The sequence below is a fragment of the Phyllobates terribilis genome, unplaced genomic scaffold (assembly GCF_046119375.1).
Source record: "Phyllobates terribilis strain yellow unplaced genomic scaffold, ASM4611937v1 Scaffold_2__4_contigs__length_985480577, whole genome shotgun sequence".
In the NCBI taxonomy this organism is placed as follows: Eukaryota; Metazoa; Chordata; class Amphibia; order Anura; family Dendrobatidae; genus Phyllobates; species Phyllobates terribilis.
Window position 1 is genome coordinate 5,681,356 of NW_027362762.1, and position 22,335 is coordinate 5,703,690.

A 22,335-nucleotide genomic window follows, 5' to 3' on the forward strand; every position below is an offset into this window, starting at 1 on the left:
ATACATTACATTACCGATCCTGAGTTACATCCTGAATTATACTCCAGAGCAGCACTCACTATTCTGCTGGTGCAGTCACTGTGTACATACATTACATTACTGATCCTGAGTTACATCCTGTATTATACTCCAGAGCTGCACTCACTATTCTGCTGGTGCAGTCACTGTGTACATACATTACATTACTGATCCTGAGTTACCTCCTGTATTATACTCCAGAGCAGCACTCACTATTCTGCTGGTGCAGTCACTGTGTACATACATTACATTACTGATCCTGAGTTACATCCTGTATTATACTCCAGAGCTGCACTCACTATTCTGCTGGTGCAGTCACTGTGTACATACATTACATTACTGATCCTGAGTTACATCCTGTATTATACTCCAGAGCAGCACTCACTATTCTGCTGGTGCAGTCACTGTGTACATACATTACATTACTGATCCTGAGTTACATCCTGAATTATACTCCAGAGCAGCACTCACTATTCTGCTGGTGCAGTCACTGTGTACATACATTACATTACTGATCCTGAGTTACATCCTGTATTATACTCCAGAGCTGCACTCACTATTCGGCTGGCGCAGTCACTGTGTACATACATTATTGATCCTGAGTTACATCCTGTATTATACTCCAGAGCTGCACTCACTATTCTGCTTGTGCAGTCACTGTGTACATACATTACATTACTGATCCTGAGTTACATCCTGTATTATACTCCAGAGCTGCACTCACTATTCTGCTGGCGCAGTCACTGTGTACATACATTACATTATTGATCCTGAGTTACATCCTGTATTATACTCTAGAGCTGCACTCACTATTCTGCTGGTGCAGTCACTGTGTACATACATTACATTACTGATCCTGAGTTACATCCTGTATTATACTCCAGAGCTGCACTCACTATTCTGCTGGTGCAGTCACTGTGTACATACATTACATTATTGATCCTGAGTTACATCCTGTATTATACTCTAGAGCTGCACTCGGTATTCTGCTGGTGCAGTCACTGTGTACATACATTACATTACTGATCCTGAGTTACATCCTGTATTATACTCCAGAGCTGCACTCACTATTCTGCTGGTGCAGTCACTGTGTACATACATTACATTACGGATCCTGAGTTACATCCTGTATTATACCCCAGAGCTGCACTCACTATTCTGCTGGTGCAGTCACTGTGTACATACATTACATTACTGATCCTGAGTTACATCCTGTATTATACTCCAGAGCTGCACTCACTATTCTGCTGGTGCAGTCACTGTGTACATACATTGCATTACTGATCCTGAGTTACATCCTGTATTATACTCCAGAGCTGCACTCACTATTCTGCTGGAGCAGTCACTGTGTACATATATTACTGATCCTGAGTTACATCATGTATTATACTCCAGAGCAGCACTCACTATTCTGCTGGTGCAGTCACCGTGTACATACATTACACTACTGATCCTGAGTTACATCCTGTATTATACTCCAGAGCTGCACTCACTATTCTGCTGGTGCAGTCACTGTGTACATACATTACTGATCCTGAGTTACATCCTGTATTATACTCCAGAGCTGCACTCACTATTCTGCTGGTGCTGTCACTGTGTACATACATTACATTACTAATCCTGAGTTACATCCTGTATTATACTCCAGAGCTGCACTCACTATTCTGCTGGTGCAGTCACTGTGTACATATATTACATTACTGATCCTGAGTTACCTCCTGTATTATACTCCAGAGCTGCACTCACTATTCTGCTGGTGCAGTTACTGTGTACATACATTACATTACGGATCCTGAGTTACATCCTTTATTATACTCCAGAGCTGCACTCACTATTCTGCTGGTGCAGTCACTGTGTACATATATTACATTACTGATCCTGAGTTACCTCCTGTATTATACTCCAGAGCTGCACTCACTATTCTGCTGGTGCAGTTACTGTGTACATACATTACATTACGGATCCTGAGTTACATCCTGTATTATACCCCAGAGCTACACTCACTATTCTGCTGGTGCAGTCACTGTGTACATACATTACTGATCCTGAGTTACATCCTGTATTATACTCCAGAGCTGCACTCACTATTCTGCTGGTGCAGTCACTGTGTACATACATTACATTACTGATCCTGAGTTACATCCTGTATTATACCCCAGAGCTGCACTCACTATTCTGCTGGTGCAGTCACTGTGTACATACATTACTGATCCTGAGTTACATCCTGTATTATACTCCAGAGCTGCACTCACTATTCTGCTGGTGCAGTCGCTGTGTACATACATTACATTACTGATCCTGAGTTACATCCTGTATTATACTCCAGAGCTGCACTCACTATTCTGCTGGTGCAGTCACTGTGTACATATATTACATTACTGATCCTGAGTTACCTCCTGTATTATACTCCAGAGCTGCACTCACTATTCTGCTGGTGCAGTCACTGTGTACATACATTACATTACGGATCCTGAGTTACATCCTGTATTATACCCCAGAGCTGCACTCACTATTCTGCTGGTGCAGTCACTGTGTACATACATTACTGATCCTGAGTTACATCCTGTATTATACTCCAGAGCTGCACTCACTATTCTGCTGGTGCAGTCACTGTGTACATACATTACATTACTGATCCTGAGTTACATCCTGTATTATACTCCAGAGCTGCACTCACTATTCTGCTTCTGCAGTCACTGTGTACATACATTACATTGCTGATCCTGAGTTACATCCTGTATTATACTCCAGAGCTGCACTCACTATTCTGCTGGTGCAGTCACTGTGTACATACATTACATTACGGATCCTGAGTTACATCCTGTATTATACCCCAGAGCTGCACTCACTATTCTGCTGGTGCAGTCACTGTGTACATACATTACATTACTGATCCTGAGTTACATCCTGTATTATACTCCAGAGCTGCACTCACTATTCTGCTGGTGCAGTCACTGTGTACATACATTGCATTACTGATCCTGAGTTACATCCTGTATTATACTCCAGAGCTGCACTCACTATTCTGCTGGAGCAGTCACTGTGTACGTATATTACTGATCCTGAGTTACATCATGTATTATACTCCAGAGCAGCACTCACTATTCTGCTGGTGCAGTCACCGTGTACATACATTACATTACTGATCCTGAGTTACATCCTGTATTATACTCCAGAGCTGCACTCACTATTCTGCTGGTGCAGTCACTGTGTACATACATTACTGATCCTGAGTTACATCCTGTATTATACTCCAGAGCTGCACTCACTATTCTGCTGGTGCAGTCACTGTGTACATATATTACATTACTGATCCTGAGTTACCTACTGTATTATACTCCAGAGCTGCACTCACTATTCTGCTGGTGCAGTCACTGTGTACATACATTACATTACTGATCCTGAGTTACATCCTATATTATACTCCAGAGCTGCACTCACTATTCTGCTGGTGCAGTCACTGTGTACATACATTACTGATCCTGAGTTACATCCTGTATTATACTCCAGAGCTGCACTCACTATTCTGCTGGTGCAGTCACTGTGTACATACATTACGGATCCTGAGTTACATCCTGTATTATACCCCAGAGCTACACTCACTATTCTGCTGGTGCAGTCACTGTGTACATATATTACATTACTGATCCTGAGTTACCTCCTGTATTATACTCCAGAGCTGCACTCACTATTCCGCTGGTGCAGTCACTGTGTACATACATTACATTACGGATCCTGAGTTACATCCTGTATTATACTCCAGAGCTGCACTCACTATTCTGCTTCTGCAGTCACTGTGTACATACATTACATTGCTGATCCTGAGTTACATCCTGTATTATACTCCAGAGCTGCACTCACTATTCTGCTGGTGCAGTCACTGTGTACATACATTACATTACGGATCCTGAGTTACATCCTGTATTATACCCCAGAGCTGCACTCACTATTCTGCTGGTGCAGTCACTGTGTACATACATTACATTACTGATCCTGAGTTACATCCTGTATTATACTCCAGAGCTGCACTCACTATTCTGCTGGTGCAGTCACTGTGTACATACATTGCATTACTGATCCTGAGTTACATCCTGTATTATACTCCAGAGCTGCACTCACTATTCTGCTGGAGCAGTCACTGTGTACGTATATTACTGATCCTGAGTTACATCATGTATTATACTCCAGAGCAGCACTCACTATTCTGCTGGTGCAGTCACCGTGTACATACATTACATTACTGATCCTGAGTTACATCCTGTATTATACTCCAGAGCTGCACTCACTATTCTGCTGGTGCAGTCACTGTGTACATACATTACTGATCCTGAGTTACATCCTGTATTATACTCCAGAGCTGCACTCACTATTCTGCTGGTGCAGTCACTGTGTACATATATTACATTACTGATCCTGAGTTACCTCCTGTATTATACTCCAGAGCTGCACTCACTATTCTGCTGGTGCAGTCACTGTGTACATACATTACATTACTGATCCTGAGTTACATCCTATATTATACTCCAGAGCTGCACTCACTATTCTGCTGGTGCAGTCACTGTGTACATACATTACTGATCCTGAGTTACATCCTGTATTATACTCCAGAGCTGCACTCACTATTCTGCTGGTGCAGTCACTGTGTACATACATTACGGATCCTGAGTTACATCCTGTATTATACCCCAGAGCTACACTCACTATTCTGCTGGTGCAGTCACTGTGTACATACATTACTAATCCTGAGTTACATCCTGTATTATAATCCAGAGCTGCACTCACTATTCTGCTGGTGCAGTCACTGTGTACATATATTACATTACTGATCCTGAGTTACCTCCTGTATTATACTCCAGAGCTGCACTCACTATTCCGCTGGTGCAGTCACTGTGTACATACATTACATTACGGATCCTGAGTTACATCCTGTATTATACCCCAGAGCTGCACTCACTATTCTGCTGGTGCAGTCACTGTGTACATACATTACTGATCCTGAGTTACATCCTGTATTATACTCCAGAGCTGCACTCACTATTCTGCTGGTGCAGTCACTGTGTACATACATTACATTACTGATCCTGAGTTACATCCTGTATTATAATCCAGAGCTGCACTCTCTATTCTGCTTCTGCAGTCACTGTGTAAATACATTACATTACTGATCCTGAGTTACATCCTGTATTATACTCCAGAGCTGCACTCACTATTCTGCTTCTGCAGTCACTGTGTACATACATTACATTACTGATCCTGAGTTACATCCTGTATTATACTCCAGAGCTGCACTCACTATTCTGCTGGTGTAGTCACTGTGTACATACATTACATTACTGATCCTGAGTTACATCCTGTATTATACTTTAGAGCTGCACTCACTATTCAGCTTCTGCAGTCACTGTGTACATACATTACATTACTGATCCTGAGTTACATCCTGTATTATACTCTAGAGCTACACTCACTATTCAGCTTCTGCAGTCACTGTGTACATACATTACATTACTGATCCTGCGTTACATCCTGTATTTTACTCCAGAGCTGCAGTCACTATTCTGCTGTTGCAGTCACTGTGTACATACATTACATTACTGATCCTGAGTTACACCCTGTTTTATACTCCAGAGCTGCACTCACTATTCTGCTGGTGCAGTCACTGTGTACATACATTACATTACTGATCCTGAGTTACATCCTTGTATTATAGTCCAGAGCTGCACTCACTATTCTGCTGGTGCAGTCACTGTGTACATACATTACATTACTGGTCCTGCGTTACATCCTGTATTGTACTCCAGAGCTGCACTCACTATTCTGCTGGTGCAGTCACTGTGTACATACATTACATTACTGATCCTGAGTAACATCCTGTATTATACTCCAGAGCTGCACTCACTATTCTGCTGTTGCAGTCACTGTGTACATACATTACATTACTGATTCTGAGTTACGTCCTGTATTATACTCCAGAGCTGCACTCACTATTCTGCTGGTGCAGTCACTGTGTACATACATTACATTACTGATCCTGAGTTACATCCTGTATTATACCCCAGAGCTGCACTCACTATTCTGCTGGTGCAGTCACTGTGTACATACATTACATTACTGATCCTGAGTTACATCCTGTATTATACCCCAGAGCTGCACTCACTATTCTGCTGGTGCAGTCACTGTGTATATACATTACATTACTGATCCTGAGTTACATCCTGTATTATACTCCAGAGCTGCACTCACTATTCTGCTGGTGTAGTCACTGTGTTCATACATTACATTACTGATCCTGTCCTGATCCTGTGTTACATCCTGTATTATACTCCAGAGCTGCACTCACTATTCTGCTGGTGCAGTCACTGTATACATACATTACATTACTGATCCTGAGTTACCTCCTGTATTATACTCCAGAGCTGCACTCACTATTCTGCTGGTGCAGTCACTGTGTACATACATTACATTACTGATCCTGAGTTACATCCAGTATTATACTCCAGAGCTGCACTCACTATTCTGCTGGTGCAGTCACTGTGTACATACATTACATTACTGATCCTGAGTTACATCTTGTATTATACCCCAGAGCTGCACTCACTATTCTGCTGGTGCAGTCACTGTGTACATACATTGCTGATCCTGAGTTACATCCTGTATTATACTCCAGAGCTGCACTCACTATTCTGCTGGTGCAGTCACTGTGTACATACATTACATTACTGATCCTGAGTTACATCCTGTATTATACTCCAGAGCTGTACTCACTATTCTGCTGGTACAGTCACTGTGTACATACATTACATTACTGATCCTGTACTGATCCTGAGTTATATCCTGTATTACACTCCAGAGCTGCACTCACTATTCTGCTGGTGCAGTCACTGTGTACATACATTACATTACTGATCCTGAGTTACATCCTGCATTATACTCCAGAGCTGCACTCACTATTCTGCTGGTGCAGTCACTCTGTACATACATTACATTACTGATCCTGAGTTACATCCTGTATTATACTCCAGAGCTGCACTCACTATTCTGCTGGTGCAGTCACTGTGTACATACATTACATTACTGATCCTGTACTATCCTGAGTTACATCCTGTATTATACTCCAGAGCTGCACTCACTATTCTGCTGGTGCAATCACTGTGTACATACATTACATTACTGATCCTGAGTTACATCCTGTATTATACCCCAGAGCTGCACTCACTATTCTGCTGGTGCAGTCACTGTACATACATTACATTACTGATCCTGAGTTACATCCTGTATTATACTCCAGAGCTGCACTCACTATTCTGCTGGTGCAGTCACTGTGAACATACATTACATTACTGATCCTGAGTTACATCCTGTATTATACTCCAGAGCTGCACTCACCATTCTGCTTGTGCAGTCACTGTGTACATACATTACATTACTGATCCTGACTTACACCCTGTATTATACTCCAGAGCTGCACTCACTATTCTGCTGGTGCAGTCACTGTGTACATACATTACATTACTGATCCTGAGTTACACCCTGTATTATACTCCAGAGCTGCACTCACTATTCTGCTGGTGCAGTCACTGTGTACATACATTACATTACTGATCCTGAGTTACACCCTGTATTATACTCCAGAGCTGCACTCACTATTCTGCTGGTGCAGTCACTGTGTACATACATTACATTACTGATCTTGAGTTACATCCTGCATTATACTCCAGAGCTGCACTCACTTTTCTGCTGGTGCAGTCACTGTGTACATACATTACATTACTGATCCTGAGTTACATCCTGTATTTTACTCCAGAGCTGCACTCACTATTCTGCTGTTGCAGTCACTGTGTACATACATTACATTACTGATCCTGAGTTACACCCTGTTTTATACTCCAGAGCTGCACTCACTATTCTGCTGGTGCAGTCACTGTGTACATACATTACATTACTGATCCTGAGTTACATCCTGTATTATACTCCAGAGCTGCACTCACTATTCTGCTGGTGCAGTCACTGTGTACATACATTACATTACTGATCCTGAGTTACATCCTGTATTATGCTCCAGAGCTGCACTCACTATTCTGCTGGTGCAGTCACTGTGTACATACATTACATTACTGGTCCTGCGTTACATCCTGTATTGTACTCCAGAGCTGCACTCACTATTCTGCTGGTGCAGTCACTGTGTACATACATTACATTACTGATCCTGAGTAACATCCTGTATTATACTCCAGAGCTGCACTCACTATTCAGCTGTTGCAGTCACTGTGTACATACATTACATTACTGATCCTGAGTTACACCCTGTTTTATACTCCAGAGCTGCACTCACTATTCTGCTGGTGCAGTCACTGTGTACATACATTACATTACTGATCCTGAGTTACATCCTTGTATTATAGTCCAGAGCTGCACTCACTATTCTGCTGGTGCAGTCACTGTGTACATACATTACATTACTGATCCTGAGTTACATCTTGTATTATACCCCAGAGCTGCACTCACTATTCTGCTGGTGCAGTCACTGTGTACATACATTGCTGATCCTGAGTTACATCCTGTATTATACTCCAGAGCTGCACTCACTATTCTGCTGGTGCAGTCACTGTGTACATACATTACATTACTGATCCTGAGTTACATCCTGTATTATGCTCCAGAGCTGCACTCACTATTCTGCTATTGCAGTCACTGTGTACATACATTACATTACTGATCCTGAGTTATATCCTGTATTATACTCCAGAGCTGCACTCACTATTCTGCTGGTGCAGTCACTGTGTACATACATTACATTACTGATCGTGAGTTACATCCTGTATTATACTCCAGAGCTGCACTCACTATTCTGCTGGTGTAGTCACTGTGTACATACATTACATTACTGATCCTGAGTTACCTCCTGTATTATACTCCAGAGCTGCACCCACTATTCTGCTGGTGCAGTCACTGTGTACATACATTACATTACTAATCCTGAGTTACCTCCTGTATTATACTCCAGAGCTGCACTCACTATTCTGCTGGTGCAGTCACTGTGTACATACATTACATTACTGATCCTGAGTTACATCCTGTATTATACTCCAGAGCTGCACTCACTATTCTGCTGGTGCAGTCACTGTGTACATACATTACATTACTGATCCTGAGTTACCTCCTGTATTATACTCCAGAGCTGCCCTCACTATTCTGCTGGTGTAGTCACTGTGTACATACATTACATTACTGATCCTGAGTTACCTCCTGTATTATACTCCAGAGCTGCACCCACTATTCTGCTGGTGCAGTCACTGTGTACATACATTACATTACTAATCCTGAGTTACCTCCTGTATTATACTCCAGAGCTGCCCTCACTATTCTGCTGGTGCAGTCACTGTGTACATACATTACATTACTGATCCTGAGTTACATCCTGTATTATACTCCAGAGCTGCACTCACTATTCTGCTGGTGCAGTCACTGTGTACATACATTACATTACTGATCCTGAGTTACCTCCTGTATTATACTCCAGAGCTGCACTCACTATTCTGCTGGTGCAGTCACTGTGTACATACATTACATTACTGATCCTGAGTTACATCCTGTATTATACTCCAGAGCTGCACTCACTATTCTGCTGGTGCAGTTACTATGTACATACATTACATTACTGATCCTGAGTTACCTCCTGTATTATACTCCAGAGCTGCACTCACTATTCTGCTGGTGCAGTCACTGTGTACATACATTACTGATCCTGAGTTACATCCTGAATTATACTCCAGAGCTGCACTCACTATTCTGCTGGTGGAGTCACTGTGTACATACATTACATTACTGATCCTGAGTTACATCCTGTATTATACTCCAGAGCTGCACTCACTATTCTGCTGGTGCAGTCACTGTGTACATACATTACATTACTGATCCTGAGTTACCTCCTGTATTATACTCCAGAGCCGCACTCACTATTCTGCTGGTGCAGTCACTGTGTACATACATTACATTACTGATCCTGAGTTACATCCTGTATTATACTCCAGAGCTGCACTCACTATTCTGCTGGTGCAGTCACTGTGTACATTCATTACATTACTGATCCTGAGTTACATCCTGTATTATACTCCAGAGCTGCACTCACTATTCTGCTGGTGCAGTCACTGTGTACATACATTACATTACTGATCCTGAGTTACCTCCTGTATTATACTCCAGAGCTGCGCTCACTATTCTGCTGGTGCAGTCACTGTGTACATACATTACATTACTGATCCTGAGTTACCTCCTGTATTATACTCCAGAGCTGCGCTCACTATTCTGCTGGTGCAGTCACTGTGTACATACATTACATTACTGATCCTGAGTTACATCCTGTATTATACTCCAGAGCTGCACTCACTATTCTGCTGGTGTAGTCACTGTGTAGATACATTACATTACTGATCCTGAGTTACATCCTGTATTATACTCCAGAGCTGCACTCACTATTCTGCTGGTGCAGTCACTGTGTACATACATTACATTACTGATCCTGAGTTACATCCTGTATTATACTCTAGAGCTGCACTCACTATTCTGCTGGTGCAGTCACTGTGTACATACATTACATTACTGATCCTGCGTTACATCCTGTATTCTATATGACATTTCTAGATATTACATAGTTGCAGTATTTGTAGTATTTGGATATTACATAGTAGTAATAATAATAATAATAATAATAATAGTAAATAATAGTGATGCAATTGGGGACATTTTATTATTCCAATATTCAAATTCAAGTATTTGTGACCCGCCTCTTATACTGTGATCCACCTGAGCTCCTTGGGGGAGGGACCATTATGTAAAATAGAAGCATGGACATATTAAATATTAGCTACAGTGTAACATGTCTCATTATTTCAGGTCTTCGTGGTTTGTCATGGACTCCTCCAACTCTCTCAGCTCCTCCTCTCTGGCTACCTCAAAAGTTCCATCTCCACCATCGAGAAGCGATTTGGACTCTCCAGTCAGACATCTGGGATTCTAGCTTCCTTTAATGAGGTGACTGTACCCCTCCAGAGATGCTCCCTGAAATTTTTTTCCGATTTGGATTCTGTTCCAAACTCCTGGAAGATGCCCAGACCCCTCTCTGTCCAACTCAACCACAGTCCCCCATCCATCTATCCAGCTCATGTGTTCATCCCGTATAATTATATTGTAATTAGGGATGGGCAAACCCAAACGGTAAAGTTCGGGGTCCTAGTGCTAGTGCATGGACCCCAAACACAGACTTCACCCAGAAGTCCATGTTACTGTTTTCGGGTTCGGCAGCCTAAACAAAGTTTGATGAAAGGCTGTAGCGCAGCCAATCAATCTTTTCCGGTGTGGGCCCTTCCGGCTCAATCACAGCCATGACAAGTATTGGCATGGCTGTGATTGGCTGGCACACTGAATGTTAAAAAAAAAAAATGTGTGGTCCACTTTATTCTTTCTAATCAGAGCAGGTAAAGCTGACAGTTGTTGCATGCAACCCCCAGCTGTCAGCTTTATCTTGGCTGGTTATCAAAAATAGAAGAGTCCCACGCCGTTTTTTTAATTATTTAAATAAATAGTTTTAAAAAATGGCATACCCCTCCCTTCCCATTTCTGATCCTAAGTTAAAGCAGACAGCTGGGGGCTGGTATTCTGAGACTGGGAAGGGGCCATGGATATTGGACCTCCCTAGACTAAAAATAGCAGCCCGCAGCCGCCCCAGGAAAGGTGCATCTAGTAGATGCACCAATTTTGGTGCTTTGCATGGGTCTTCCCACTTGGCCTGGTGCAGTGGCAAGTGTGGTAATAGTATTGTGGTTGATGTCAGCTTTGTAAAGTCAGCTGACATCAAGCCCAGGGGCTACTAATGGAGGGGTGTCTATCAGACGTCCCCATTACTAACCCCGTAAGTTTAAGAAAAAAAACATACACACAGAGTAAAGTCCTATGTTTGGTGGAAAAACTCCCCTACCTTCTTTTACCCATTAATTATTTTCCAAATAAAAATAAAAAACACAGTATTCCTCACCTGTCTGCCGATAATCTATATGTCCCATGAAGAGCCCAACTCAGCTACATCTGGATGCATTGCTGAGTAGTGGCATGATGTGACCGCTCAGTCCAGGAGACAGTGAGCTGAGCAGGAGAATGCTGCTTCATTGCCGAATGGTGATGTCAATAAGGTGATCGGAGATCATAGCCGATGAACTCCGGTCACCTTACTGACATCAGCACTCGCTGCGTGAGCGCTGGTTTGGCTGTTTGTCAAAAATGGGGGGGGGGGAGGCTGGCCCATGCCATTTTTTTAAATTATTTAAAAAGCCGGCATGGGGAGCGCGTTATCAGCGAGACCAGGCGTACAGTGATGAGAGTAGTACTCTCATTAGCCAATGCATGTGACCGGCAGTAACCTTTTTACCTCTGGCCACAGCTGCTGGCTCTCATACTGTCATCTGTGTCACTGCGTGGGATCCGCAGCGCTCTTAGCAGCGGTAACGATCTTACCACCGATCAGAGCCGGTGTTTCCTGCGCTATCACACAGATGACAGCATGGGAAACTCCGGATGTTCAGGCCCCCCCATTCATTTGAATGGTGTCTGGGTTCACAATCTGGTTCGAGTTCGGGTACCGTTCTGGTACCCGAACCAAACTTTTTTTTAAAGTTCGGACGAACCCGGTGGACCCGAATATCCACGGGTCCGCCCATCACTAATTGTAATCTTAAGAAAGAGGCTTTACTGGTAAAAGATTGCTCCATAGTCACCTCCTAATGGGCCTGTCTTCTGCTAGACCTTTCAAGGCCCATTATTCTGACCAAACCTTGTGGATCCTCTGCTGTATTATTGGGCTGATCCAATCCTTTTGATTGAATACTATTAAGAAGATAGATTATTTGTTTATTATTTTAGCTGCAATTATCTTTTAACTTGATTAAGGGGCTTTTGGCCAAGACATTGTCCATATGAACAGGCTTATTACTACGGAACATGCATTATGAAGCACCCCAAAATCTCACAATGGGGGGGGGGGGCTTTTACTTGGTGACTTTGTCCTCCATGACTTTGATTTTCTAAGATGACTGCATGCTACATGGGATTGAAACCACAATATCTGCTCATGCTCCTCAGTACGGAAATGTTACGTATGCTATTCTCTACCAGATAAGTTACAATTTAAAATTAATTAATATTGCCATTTGTGACAATTTATAAAATACAAGGGTTTTTCACATTGATTCATCTGCAAAGTGCACAATGATCTGTCAATCAGCATCAGTCTTTGTGTTATAGTAGGTGCAATCTCACACACCACATACGAGTATATTGTTGGAACATGCCAGACCTCCTGCCCCAATGGTGACTATGATGGACTCATACATAAAAAGGCTTTGTGCAATATAACATGAATTGGCATTATACTATCTTGAGCCGAAAGAAGGGGTCGCATTGTTGCACCCAACTTACTGTTCCTCTGACTCTTGTAGCTTTACCTTGTACAGCAGCTTAGCTTTTCAATGGGGATGAGCTGCCATTCTAAACACAACCACATGGCCGACTGTGCCACTGTGCCAGGAACTGGTATTGAAATAAACTAGTCAGAAAATTCCTGCTCATAGAAGTGTACTTTAGTTACAATGTAAACTAAAACCATTTTACATCTGCAGCTTGCATGCATCATAAAACACTGCAAGCTGCTGACTTCTGTTCAATATCAATCCTAATAGTCAACTCTGTCTTCAGCTCAGCTACACCTGTCTTCTGAAAGTGTATGTAAGCTAAATCCTGAAAAATGATTCGATATATATGAGCTGATTTACATTCAGGATAAGACAGGAGTTTAAAGGGAGCCAACAGGAAACCCAAACTGTCGAGATTGATCAGCATAGAGCAGCTTGTAATGTGTTATAATGTATGCATGCTGCAAAAAAAAAACCAAAATGGTTAAATGTTCTCAATTAAAACCAAATATATAAAAATGTTTCTCATACATTTGAAATGTTTCTGGTCACTTGTAACTTTTCTGATACTTTTGGTTTTAGATTGGGAACACCCTGCTCATCGTCTTCGTCAGCTACTTTGGAAGTAGAGTCCACCGACCTCGGTTCATCGGCGCTGGGGCTCTGATTGTCTGCGCTGCTGGATTCATCATGTGTCTACCTCACTTCATCATGGGACAGTATGAATATGACAAATCTATTGCCAGTAAGTAATGAGACTGGAGAACTATCCTAGAGGACTGTGCCTAGAGAATGTAAGAAAAATGAGCAGACATACAAAAAGTATGGATAGACAAGGAGCTTCATGTATGGCAATTCTTATTTCCCCGAGTTAGTGAAGAGGAAATGTATGATTTTCTTGTGTTCTAGCTAAGAGTTTGATATTTTCAATCCTGGTGGTCAAGGGTGGATGAGAAATTATTGACTGCCTTCTTGGTAGTCCCGTAAAGGTAAGGGCTTAATGCTGGAATCCTTGTTGGATTAGGATAGCAAAAGGGTTAATGCCCTGGTGGGCTAGTGAGGGTAAGGGGCTAATGTCATAATCCTAAATGGACTTGGCTATAAAATTGGTTATATAGGGTAAAGGATAAGTTAATATCTGCTTCCCTTATGGTCCAGCCGAACTAAATAGTTCATGTATACACCCCTGGAGCTCTAGAGTACTGAGGATGAGAATGTCTGCTTACCATGTGGTATAGTAAAGATTAGCGCTAGTGTCAGAATTCTAAAATTATAATGTAGCAATGGGATTAATACTTACTTCCCTGGTGGTCTAGAGCATTGGAGAGGTTGATACTTGTGTCTTTGATTATATATAAAGGAAATGGTTAATACCAGCAGCCCTAGTGGTCAAGTGTAACAGAGGGGTTCAGGTCTGATTCTCTAATGCAGAGATAAATACCTGGTGGCCTAGAGCATTGAAGGAGGTTATGATTTTCTCTGTGGTCTAAGAAATATGGCCCCTCAAGAATAAGGAGGTGCAATTAAATATAAAAAGAACTGTTCTTGTAGCAGAGGGATTAATATCTGCTCCGTTTGGGATTAGGAAGATGGAGAATTTAAAGTTTTCTTCCCTGCAGGTCGAAGGTAATGAATAGGTGGGAAAAAAAAAAACTTCCCTGGTGGCCTAGAGCAGCAATGGATGAAATCGACATCTGGTCATGTACACCGGTGTCAAACCTGATATAACACTATGCTAAGAGGAAACACATCAACCATTGGAAGATAAGATCCGACCATGGGAATAATCAACCCTCTGCTCTCTCCCGCTCTCTACAACAGGTGTCTACAATAACTCAACGGACATCTGTCAGCCCGGACCAATAAACCAAAGTCCTAGCAGCGACCAGTGTATGACAAAGGCTCAGAAAGACAACATGGATGTCCTGTCCATCCTCTTCATCGGGCAGATCCTGCTCGGCATCGGTGGCGTGCCCATACAGCCATTTGGGATTTCTTACATTGATGATTTTGCCAGCAAAAGAAACTCTCCCCTGTACATAGGTAAAATCAGCAACGCATATGAGACAATGATCGAGTTTAAAAAAAAAAATGCATGCAATAATTACTATTTCCCTATTGTGAACTGATAATTATTATTATTATTATTATTATTATTATTTATTTTTAGAGCACTCATCAGTGCTGTACATGAGAAGGTTACATCCAAGATACTGATATAAATTATGGTGAATGACAGATGAGTACAGAACAGAAAAGTCTCTTCCCTTGAGAGTTTGCAGTCTACAGGATAATGGTGAAGGAGACAGTAGGTTGAGGGGTTGCGGTAGCCCCGGTGGTGGTGAGGAGGCAGCGGGGTCATGGCTGTAAGCTTTCTGGAAGAGATGGGTTTTCAGGTTCCGGCTGAAGGTTCCAATTGTGGTGGATAATCGGATGTGTTGAGTCACAGAATTCCAGAGGATGGGGGATATTTGGGAGAAGCGTTGGAGGTGATTGGGTGAGGAACGTTTGAGTGTAGAGGAGAGAAGAAGGTCTTGGGGAAACCAGAGGTTGCATGTCGGAGATATCAGAAGATCAGTTCAGAGATATATGGAGGAGACAGATGCGTTGATGGTAACTATTTTGTCCTCTGTGATATAAACCTGAGAGAGTCTCGAGAGACACCAACAGAGAGAAGGCAGGATAAGGAAGGAGACGCTAATTGTGCAACTTGAAAGGTATGAGGAGATCCAGGAGAAGGTGAGGTCTTTGTCACCAAGGGAAGAGAGGATCTGTAGCAGGAAAGAGTTGTCGACTGTGTGGCAGAGGACAGGTCTAGAAGGAGAAGTATGGAGAATTGTCTGTTAGCTTTGGCGGTAAGGCGTTAATAATTTTGGTCAGGGCAGGTTCGGTGGAGTGGAGGGGACTGAATCCGGATTATAGGTTGTCAAGGAGTGAGTTAGGTAAGAGGTGGGAGGAAAGTTTAGCATGGACATACTGTTCGAGGAGTTTGGAGGTGTAGGAGAGCACCAATACGGAATGATAGCTGGACATAGAGGTCTGGCCGAGGGATGGTCTTTTCAGGATAGGTGTGATCGTGGCATGTTTGAAAGTAGAAGGGAAGGTACCAGAACTTAATCATAAGTTGAAGAGATGGGTTTAGGGCTGGTATAAGCGAGGTGGTGAGGTTGGGCAGGAGGTAGGATGAATTGACATCAAGTGAACAAGTGGTGAAGTGGGACATCGACAGGAGATAAGTAAGCTTTCCTTCAGGGATGGTGGGGAGAAAGGTTATGGGAGAGGGACAGCGGTCTGTTATATGTAGAGGTTGTGATGGATGGCCAATAAAGATTTGCCTTGTTTGGTTGATCTTATTTTTGAAATGTGCAGTTAAAAGTGTTGAATAACTATTTGTGTTGGTGGGATAAGGAGGACGTGAGGATTGTGAAGTAGTCCTCATTAGCAGAGGTGAGGGCCAACTTGAATGTGAAAGTTGCTTTTTTGAATGCAGTGAAATTTTCTTTCGAGTGTGTTTTCTTCCAACGCCGCTCTGCAACCCTGGACACTTGCTGAAGCTTTTTGGTGAGGTTGTTGTGCCAGGGTAGTTTATTGATTCGTCGCACTCTGCCCTGCATGAGAGGGGCGACTGCATCAATAGCGGATACCAGTGTGGTGTTGTAGGAAACGATGGCACTGTCTGTGTCGTGGAGTGAAGATGTGGAGGACAGCGGTAGAATAGAGTCAAAGCGTGTGTGGATTTCTAGATGTGTGACGTTTCTGTGGGGATGCACTAGTTTCTGAACATGGGGCAGGTGAGGATGACAGAGATGAGAAAGTGAGTAGATGGTGGTCAGATAGGGGGAGAGGTTAGGTTGTGAGATTAGATAGGGAGAAGAGCCAGATGAAGATAAGGTCTAATGGTATGTCCACCTGTGTGGGTGGCTATGGAAGACCATGAAGTAAGACCAAAGGATGAAGCAAGGAACGGGAGCTTGGAGGCAGCAAACTGGTGGGTGTCAATGGGGATGTTGAAGTCACCCATGATGATGGTGGGAATGTCAGTAGAGAGAAAGTGTAGAAGCCTGTTGGAGAAGTGGTCAATAAAGGCAGTATCCTGGCCTGGTGCTCGGTTTATGACGGCCACTTGAAGTTTCGAGGGAGAGTAGATATGGACAGAATGCATTTCAAAAAAGAAAGGATGAAGATGGTAGAGGTAGGATTGGGTTGAAGGTGCAGTTGTTAGAAAGGAGAAGGCCCACTCCTCCACCATGCCCATTGCCAGGGCGAGGGGTGTGGGTGAACTGAAGGCCACCGTAACACAGCGCAGTGGGTGAGGCCATGTCGGAGGGTGTCAGCCATGTGTCTAGAAGGCCCAGGAAGGAGAGATTGTGAGAGGTAAAGAGGTCATGGATGACGTGGAGCTTATTGCAGATGGAACGGGCGTTCCAGAGCGCTCCAGAGAGGGTGTGGCGGAGAGTGGGTTAGGGGAACGGGCTTTATGTTGCAGAGATTACTTTATTGTTTGTAGTAGGTGGGGAGTGATAGGAGGGAGAATTAATAGGGGGGGATCAGCTGCGGAGGTCCAGGGTTGGCGTGCTTTGTGTTTTGGTAGCGGAGATCTGAGGTTAAGGAGCAGGTCAGCAGATGAGGTCAGATAGGAGGAAAGAGGGAAGGAGAGAGAATTATTTGTTTGTAGAGTGATGGGGTTTGAGGATAGCAAAGGAGCGTGAGGATTAGCGGAGCAAAAACTGTAAGAGCAAATGTAAGCACAGTGAGAGAGTAAGTGTGGGAAATGAAGAGGTAAGAAGAGGTAATAAACAGCTGTAGCTTTCACCTGCTGGTCACTTCCAGTATAATTCCAATGTGCACTTAAAAAACATGGAGGGAGAAGTAGTGGTGGTAATCAGCTGTGGAGGTCCAGGTCCAGAATTACATCCTGTATTATACTCCAGAGCTGCACTCACTATTCTGCTGGTGCAGTCACTGTGTTCATACATTACATTACTGATCCTGAGTTACCTCTTGTATTATACTCCAGAGCTGCGCTCACTATTCTGCTGGTGCAGTCACTGTGTACATACATTACATTACTGATCCTGAGTTACATCCTGTATTATACTCCAGAGCTGCACTCACTATTCTGCTGGTGCAGTCACTGTGTACATACATTACATTACTGATTCTGAGTTACATCCTGTATTATACTCCAGAGCTGCACTCACTATTCTGCTGGTGCAGTCACTGTATACATACATTAATGATCCTGTACTGATCCTGAGTTACATCCTGTATTATACCCCAGAGCTGCACTCACTATTCTGCTGGTGCAGTCACTGTGTACATACATTACATTACTGATCCTGAGTTACTTCCTGTATTATACTCCAGAGCTGCACTCACTATTCTGCTGGTGCAGTCACTGTGTACATACATTACATTACTGATCCTGAGTTACATCCTGTATTATACTCCAGAGCTGCACTCACTATTCTGTTGGTGCAGTCACTGTGTACATACATTACATTACTGATCCTGAGTTACATCCTGTACTATACTCCAGAGCTGCACTCACTATTCTGCTGGTGCAGTCACTGTGTACATACATTACATTACTGATCCTGAGTTACATCCTGTATTATACTCCAGAGCTGCACTCACTATTCTGCTGGTGCAGTCACTGTGTACATACATTACATTACTGATCTTGACTTACCTCCTGTATTATACTCCAGAGCTGCACTCACTATTCTGCTGGTGCAGTCACTGTGCACATACATTACATTAATGATCCTGTACTGATCTTGACTTACCTCCTGTATTATACTCCGGAGCTGCACTCACTATTCTGCTGGTGCAGTCACTGTGTACATACATTGCATTACTGATCCTGAGTTACATCCTGTATTATACTCCAGAGCTGCACTCACTATTCTGCTTGTGCAGTCACTGTGCACATACATTACATTACTGATCCTGTACTGATCCTGAGTTACATCCTGTATTATACTCCAGAGCTGCACTCGCTATTCTGCTGGTGCAGTCACTGTGCACATACATTACATTATTGATCCTGTACTGATCTTGAGTTACCTCCTGTATTATACTCCAGAGCTGCACTCACTATTCTGCTGGTGCAGTCACTGTGTACATACATTACATTACTGATCCTGAGTTACCTCCTGTATTATACTCCAGAGCTGCACTCACTCTTCTGCTGGTGCAGTCACTGTGTACATACATTACATTACTGATCCTGTGTTACCTCCTGTATTATACTCCAGAGCTGCACTCACTATTCTGCTGGTGCAGTCACTGTGTACATACATTACATTACTGATCCTGTGTTACCTCCTGTATTATACTCCAGAGCTGCACTCACTATTCTACTGGTGCAGTCACTGTGTTACATACATTACATTACTGATCCTGACTTACCTCCTGTATTATAGTCCAGAGCTGCACTCACTATTCTGCTGGTGCAGTCACTGTGTACATACATTACATTACTGATCCTGAGTTACATCCTGTATTATACTCCAGAGCTGCACTCACTATTCTGCTGGTGCTGTCACTATGTACATACATTACATTACTGATCCTGAGTTACCTCCTGTATTATACTCCAGAGCTGCACTCACTATTCTACTGGTGCAGTCACTGTGTACATACATTACATTACTGATCCTGAGTTATATCCTGTATTATACTCCAGAGCTGCACTCACTATTCTACTGGTGCAGTCACTGTGTACATACATTACATTACTGATCCCTTACTGATCCTGAGTTACATCATGTATTATACTCCAGAGCTGCACTCACTATTCTGCTGGTGCAGTCACTGTGTACATACATTACATTACTGATCCTGTACTGATCCTGAGTTACATCCTGTATTATACTCCAGAGCTGCACTCACTATTCTGCTGGTGCAGTCACTGTGTACATACATTACATTACTGATCCTGAGTTACATCCTGTATTATACTCCAGAGCTGCACTCACTGTTCTGCTGGTGCAGTCACTGTGTACATACATTACATTACTGATCCTGAGTTACATCCTGTATTATACTCCAGAGCTGCACTCACTAATCTGCTGGTGCAGTCACTGTGTACATACATTACATTACTGATCCTGAGTTCCATCCTGTATTATACTCCAGAGCTGCACTCACTATTCTACTGGTGGAGTCACTGTGTACATACATTACATTACTGATCCTGTACTGATCCTGAGTAACATCCTGTATTATACCCCAGAGCTGCACTCACTATTCTGCTGGTGCAGTCACTGTGTACATACATTACATTACTGATCCTGTGTTACATCCTGTATTATACTCCAGAGCTGCACTCACTATTCTGCTGGTGCAGTCACTGTGTACATACATTACATTACTGATCCTGAGTTACCTCCTGTATTATACTCCAGAGCTGCACTCACTATTCTGCTGGTGCAGTCACTGTGTACATACATTACATTACTGATCCTGAGTTACATCCTGTATTATACTCCAGAGCTGCACTCACTATTCTGCTGGTGCAGTCACTGTGTACATACATTACATTACTGATCCTGAGTTACCTCCTGTATTATACCCCAGAGCTGCACTCACTATTCTGCTGGTGCAGTCACTGTGTACATACATTACATTACTGATCCTGAGTTACATCCTGTATTATACTCCAGAGCTGCACTCACTATTCTGCTGGTGTAGTCACTGTGTACATACATTACATTACTGATCCTGAGTTACATCCTGTATTATACTCCAGAGCTGCACTCACTATTCTGCTGGTGGAGTCACTGTGTACATACATTACATTACTGATCATGAGTTACATCCTGTATTATACCCCAGAGCTGCACTCACTATTCTGCTGGTGCAGTCACTGTGTACATACATTACATTACTGATCCTGAGTTACATCCTGTATTATACTCCAGAGCTGCACTCACTATTCTGCTGGTGCAGTCACTGTGTACATACATTACATTACTGATCCTGTACTGATCCTGAGTTACATCCTGTATTATACTCCAGAGCTGCACTCACTATTCTGCTGGTGCAGTCACTGTGTACATACATTACATTACTGATCCTGAGTTACATCCTGTATTATACTCCAGAGCTGCACTCACTATTCTGCTGGTGCAGTCACTGTGTACATACATTACATTACTGATCCTGAGTTCCATCCTGTATTATACTCCAGAGCTGCACTCACTATTCTACTGGTGGAGTCACTGTGTACATACATTACATTACTGATCCTGTACTGATCCTGAGTAACATCCTGTATTATACCCCAGAGCTGCACTCACTATTCTGCTGGTGCAGTCACTGTGTACATACAGTACATTACATTACTGATCCTGTACTGATCCTGAGTTACATCCTGTATTATACTCCAGAGCTGCACTCACTATTCTGCTGGTGCAGTCACTGTGTACATACATTACATTACTGATCCTGTGTTACATCCTGTATTATACTCCAGAGCTGCACTCACTATTCTGCTGGTGCAGTCACTGTGTACATACATTACATTACTGATCATGAGTTACATCCTGTATTATACTCCAGAGCTGCACTCACTATTCTGCTGGTGCAGTCACTGTGTACATACATTATATTACTGATCCTGAGTTACATCCTGTATTATACTCCAGAGCTGCACTCACTATTCTGCTGGTGCAGTCACTGTGTACATACATTACATTACTGATCCTGAGTTACATCCTGTATTATGCTCCAGAGCTGCACTCACTATTCTGCTGGTGCAGTCGCTGTGTACATACCTTACATTACTGATCCTGAGTTACATCCTGTATTATACTCCAGAGCTGCACTCACTATTCTGCTGGTGCAGTCACTG

The 22,335-nt window shown here is 42.9% G+C and overlaps 1 protein-coding gene across 2 annotated transcripts in view; it reads left to right on the top strand.

The window, feature by feature from the left end:
- The window catches only part of SLCO2B1 (solute carrier organic anion transporter family member 2B1), a 355,225-nt gene that overhangs the window by 112,378 nt on the left and 220,512 nt on the right, over positions 1-22,335 (top strand). For both annotated transcript variants that reach the window (XM_073661073.1, XM_073661072.1), the window contains exons 3-5: positions 10,909-11,046; positions 14,058-14,220; positions 15,297-15,518. In XM_073661073.1, the coding sequence (XP_073517174.1) occupies positions 10,909-11,046; positions 14,058-14,220; positions 15,297-15,518 (523 nt within the window). The remainder of the gene's footprint in view (positions 1-10,908; positions 11,047-14,057; positions 14,221-15,296; positions 15,519-22,335) is intronic.